Source organism: Musa acuminata, chromosome BXJ1-8, assembly GCF_036884655.1.
Source record: "Musa acuminata AAA Group cultivar baxijiao chromosome BXJ1-8, Cavendish_Baxijiao_AAA, whole genome shotgun sequence".
Classification (NCBI taxonomy): domain Eukaryota; kingdom Viridiplantae; phylum Streptophyta; class Magnoliopsida; order Zingiberales; family Musaceae; genus Musa; species Musa acuminata.
The window spans coordinates 31,884,059-31,889,347 of NC_088334.1; the positions used below are offsets into that span (position 1 = coordinate 31,884,059).

Sequence of the window (5,289 nt, forward strand, 5' to 3'; positions counted from 1 at the left end):
TCTCATATGATTGATAAGAACTTTTACTCACCAAAGCTGTCATACAAAGGAAAACTCATGAAAGCCCTCAGTTTACAGTCACAAATCGGAACAAACTCAAGGGCAAACATACAAGAAATGACAACTTAATCTTTGAAATAACTGCAATAACATCATTGCATTAAAGCATACTTAATTTTTTTTATTTTTTAAATTTATAATTCAAGCAGACTTTGACTTCAAACATTACAGAAACGACCGTAGCAGGAGCTTTAAGTATATAATTGGCATTGATGCACAGGCAGTTCTTATAAGAAAAGGAATGATGATGGTGAAGTCATGCACACAAGCAGCCTCATTAACACAAGGAGATTGGATAATGCTTCATAACATCACTCGGTTCACTATTTTGTTGAATTATTGCCAATGCAGTAAGTTTAAGTAGCAGGGGGAAGCTAAATCAGATGAACAATACCCAACTGTCCACTGAAGGATTCAAACAGGGCATGGAGGTTCCCTCCAACATATAGAATGGGAGTTCCCAATGGAAATTGACAACCAGAAGAACATGAAATGATTGAGTAAACAGAGTCCCAGAACAAAGAGAAAGTGTAAGTTCTGCATTATTTCACTGTTCATGGTTTCCAGAGGATGGTGGTCTCGGCAATCATGGAGGTCACAACATAGGGATCCATGTTTGACGCTGGCCTCCGGTCCTCGAAATAACCTGCACATATGGCACACAGCCATCACAACAAAGTTTGACTATGCAGTTGCATGCCAAGTTGATGCAGTAAAAACTATCAAGAAATGTACAAAAAGAAAAAAAATGTAGGGAAGGAATCTGACCTTTGCCATTTTGCTCTGTCTCACGACCAACTCGAATGGATGCACCGCGATTAGCAACTCCCTGGAGATCGTAAAGTGTGATTGTGAGAAGAATAGTTTCCTCTAAATCAGTATGTTTTTTATCAGACAAGCATCGCATACCCATATGAAGGTGTTGATGTCAGCAGTCTCATGTCGTCCAGTGAGGCGGCGTTCATTGCCTTCTCCATATGCAGCAATGTGCTCCTTGTGCCTCTTGCCAAGCTTTTCAATAGCACTCTTGATGATTTCATATCCTCCATCATTTCTCATGGATTTGGTACTGAAAACATTATTGTGAAAATATAAAGATTGATTGTTTTCTTGATTGCATGACAAGAATTAGGGGCATAATGATGTTTTCCTTTACCTATAATTTGTGTGCGCACCAGCACCATTCCAATCTCCCTAGTAGATTAACACAAGAAAATAATAATTTCATATATCACGCAGCACAAGTTTCATTGCATGGTCTTATATTACAGAATGACAAATGATTAGACATGTTGGAATATATTGAGAATACAAGTTCTGACCTGGATTGGCTTTGGGTCTAAAGAGAGAACTACTCCTGCAATCTCAGTGATTCTCTATTTGAACAATTAAGTTTGATTGGATTAGCAAGGTTAATTTTACATGAAATCTATAAGATGAAATTTCCAATATGTGGAAATTACCTCAAGAATGTAGCGGGCAACCCATATTTGATCACCAGAAGAAATGCCAACAGAAGGTCCAACCTGAAACTCCCACTGCAATTCAACAAAGAAATTGTTACAAGGTTCTGCACCATGTAAGACAAGGAGCAGGACTCCAAATTAATGAAAGAAACAAAAGATATTACCTGGCCTGGCATGACTTCTCCATTGATGCCGCTAACATTGATGCCAGCATAAAGACAGGCCTTGTAGTGGCCATCAACTATGTCACGGCCGAAAGATTTATCTGCACCAGCAGAGCAATAGTATGGACCCTGAACATAAATTTTTATTTATTAGATATAATTGAAAGTGTCAAAGTTGAGGTATGTGATTCGAGTTTCAAGACAAATTCAAAGTAACAGAAAATAATCATATCAATGGACCAATCAAATGGACATGTATCATTCTCTACTTCATGATCTTAATTCAGAGTCATTGCACGAAAGAGTTGTATTGCACCTTCTACTCAAATTTGAGAGGAGCAGCTGATGATCCAAATTAATAGAAAACATAACAGAACATGTCTTGTCTTATTTATGTTTCTACATGTCCTCAATCTCAGAGATATTAGATAATAGACATAAAAGTTTGAAGATAAGAAATTGATGAGAAAAAAACAGTTAATAGTTGTATACTATTTTTAAGTCTCACAGAACCAGAAAACCAAGAAATAAAATAAACATGAGGGCCAGAAGTTGACTTTAGGCAAACAAAAGACATTATAAACAAGCAATAAAGCAACAGAAAGCAAAATGGAACCTACCATGTCAACACCAATAAGTCTAATTCGAGATTATTACCTGAGGACCAGGAAAGCCACCAACCGGCCACCCAAGAGGCCATTTGACATCTTTTTGCAAGAGGGTGTACTCCTGCTCAATTCCATACCTGAATGAGTAACAAGATGAACCAAAAAAGATCCATTAACTCAGAAGAACAAAAGGTTGAAATGTGGCAAAAATATGATATATAGAAACATACCAAGGCTCTTCTGCAACAACATCAGGATGGCTAAAAACCTTAGCAGCATTGTATCTTTTGTTAGTGGGGATTGGCTCTCCAGCCGGGGTATAACAGTCACACATAACCTATAAACCATCAAACAAATGTGAAATTATATTTACCAATTCACATTCAACCGCAACTTGTACACTTTCTCCTAAATTATAAGATACAAAGAAGGGATCAAATGCATATTTAATGGGATGTTGGTAAAAATATTATATTCCTCATGAACATTGTAATATAGTTACACAAATAATATTATTTAACAATATCAGACAGACACATAAATGCTGATTGCGGATCATATGCATCAAGTTGTCATGCTGGCTTGAAGTAATTACTTCAGTCTACAGACTACTATCCAAAAGGTGACTGTATAGTGTTACCAAATGACAAGAACTAACTATAACCTGTATTAGTCAATTTGCTTGCTCTACCACCATTTAAACAGACTAAATCTTTTCAAGTAATAATATAAAATATATACTATTTGGTTTCAATTTACTAAGCAGTACTGAAATAAGCAATCTTGAAGGCTTTGTAGAACCCATGTATGCCTTTCAGAAATTCTGTAGAATTAGATCCATGCCTTTCAAATCATCAAAGTGATATGTCATTTGTGTTGTTAATGGTATCTAAGATAGGCAATCAGATGTGAATATACACGAGTCTCCAAGTGAAGAAAGAGACAGTAGCGAGTCTTCAAGGCAAGACAATGGAAAAATAGTTTGGTAATCATACATAAACTCATGTTTGATTTTGTAGAAATATAAGGGCACAATAATCAAACATACCATGAGAAAAAGCCTTAGAAACCAAAAGGATCAACTTCAAACAATTCATAAAATTTATTATCCAAAATATTCAACTAAATAGCTGGCTAAGTGCTTAAATTATGGATTAATATCCGACACATGATATGGATGCAATGGCTGTGATGAATGCTCCAGTGCAGTATATGCTGGTTGATAGACAGAGATTATACTTACAAGGATGTTGTTTCCCCTCCTGAATGGATCCTTGAAAATTGCTTGAGGACTACAAGATACATGATACAGATACACGTTATTAACATGAAAACAAACTAAGAGCTAATATTTAAAACTAACTAAAATAAGAAAAAAGCAAATGCAAAGGAGATAAAATACTTACTATAAGATTACTTCGCTGTCCTCACCAGGAGCTTGACCTGTGCTAGAACCATCGTAGTTCCACTTAGGAAGCTGGGAGGGATCAGTGACAGGACCTGGGAGAGTCTGCCAAGAGAAAGAAAGAAATTGTAAGTGCTTTAATCATAACAGATGGGATGATATTTTTAGCTATATATATCTGAGACATAAAAAATGCAGGCTTAAATGAAAAAAAAACAAATTTGTTCAAATCTTACCCTAGCCTTGCTTCTTAAGTCCAGACCAGATCCTCCAATCCTGAAGCATGTAGTAGGCATGTTAAGTATCACATAATAAAAGAGTTCAGTGACAGAATGATTTGCTAGAGTAAAAAAGCACCTCTCAGTGGACCCAATCAATCTCAAGAGCAAAGAGATCAACACCAATCGATCAAACAACCGAACAAGAAAAAGATAACATAATTCGAAACAGAGTTGAAGTAGTCATTATGACCCATCAAATATTCACTAAAGTGAGTAGCACAAAAAATCCTTACAAGTGGGAAAAAAACGATTTTTGCATCATTGTAAACCATGGAATATCTTGCTTAAAAGCCAGAATGCCAGCACAAATTCCGAAAATAACCAAAGAAAATCTCTACAACATGGAAGAAGTTGATACATGGAAGAACCAAAGACACAAAAATTTCTAACAAAGGCGGATCTTTTCTTTGCCAGAACAAATCAATGATAGGGCAGCCAAGCATGTCTGCTACAAAAGACGAACAGAGATCTAAGAAGCAAGAGCCAAGCTACGCACATAAAAGTCCCAAATAACCAAAAGCGTTTCCCAACAGATCTCAACCAGGGCCAAACATGGACCAATGTTGAAAACCGCAAAGAATCCCGAAAGGAGGCGTCGATAACTAAAAGCAAGCCGAAAAGGAGCAATCTTTCCACCGGAACTCCCAACAAAACCCAAAAAAGTAGCAGAAAAACCCAGGAAAGCAGAAGAAGAGAAAGAACGCACCATATGTATTCAGCTATGATCTTGTCGGTCGTCTCTGAAAGGTCGAGGTTGATGAGATCCGTAAGCAGAGCCATGGTCGCGATCCAACTCTTACCAACACAAAGAGGCGCGAGGGTGGGGGGAAGACCGGGGGATGGAATAGCTTTTATAGACGAGCGCGGAAGTGATAGTGCGGAATATATATTTTTTGTTTTTAATTATTATTATTATTATTATTATATTATTTCCATTTTAGGAAAATAATGATATGTGAAGTAAACACGATTGATTATTCAAGAGGAATTTTTCGCAAAAAATAAAATAATAAATAATTATGATTAGTCATAAAGTAATAATTATACAAGTAGGCAAAAAATATATATTAAACTTCTTAAATCAGAATCGTATCATAAATAAATCTAATGTAGTAATCCAATCCCACTATCAGATCCAAAGAGGCTCCTCATATACATAAATTTGTTGGTCAAATGATAAAAATAATATTAGAATTTATGTTAAACTGGATTTGATTGGATTAAGTTTTTGCTTTTGATGAATAGATAGATAATGTTCCTTTTTGTGGGAGCATAAGAAAAGAAATCTATACGAGGAGAACATGA

General features: G+C 36.0%; 1 protein-coding gene across 1 annotated transcript; it reads right to left on the bottom strand.

The window, feature by feature from the left end:
* Positions 1–351: 351 nt before the first annotated feature.
* On the bottom strand, positions 352–4,816 carry LOC103972884 (glutamine synthetase nodule isozyme). The gene is made up of 13 exons (XM_009387266.3): positions 4,691–4,816; positions 3,940–3,979; positions 3,705–3,808; positions 3,542–3,590; positions 2,529–2,635; positions 2,348–2,435; positions 1,691–1,819; positions 1,524–1,598; positions 1,383–1,436; positions 1,217–1,254; positions 970–1,129; positions 829–889; positions 352–706 (listed from the first exon to the last, which is right to left on the bottom strand). The coding sequence occupies exons 1-13, from the start codon at positions 4,762–4,764 to the stop codon at positions 615–617; spliced, it is 1,071 nt and encodes a 356-aa protein (XP_009385541.2). The 5' UTR covers positions 4,765–4,816; the 3' UTR covers positions 352–614.
* Positions 4,817–5,289: the final 473 nt, after the last annotated feature.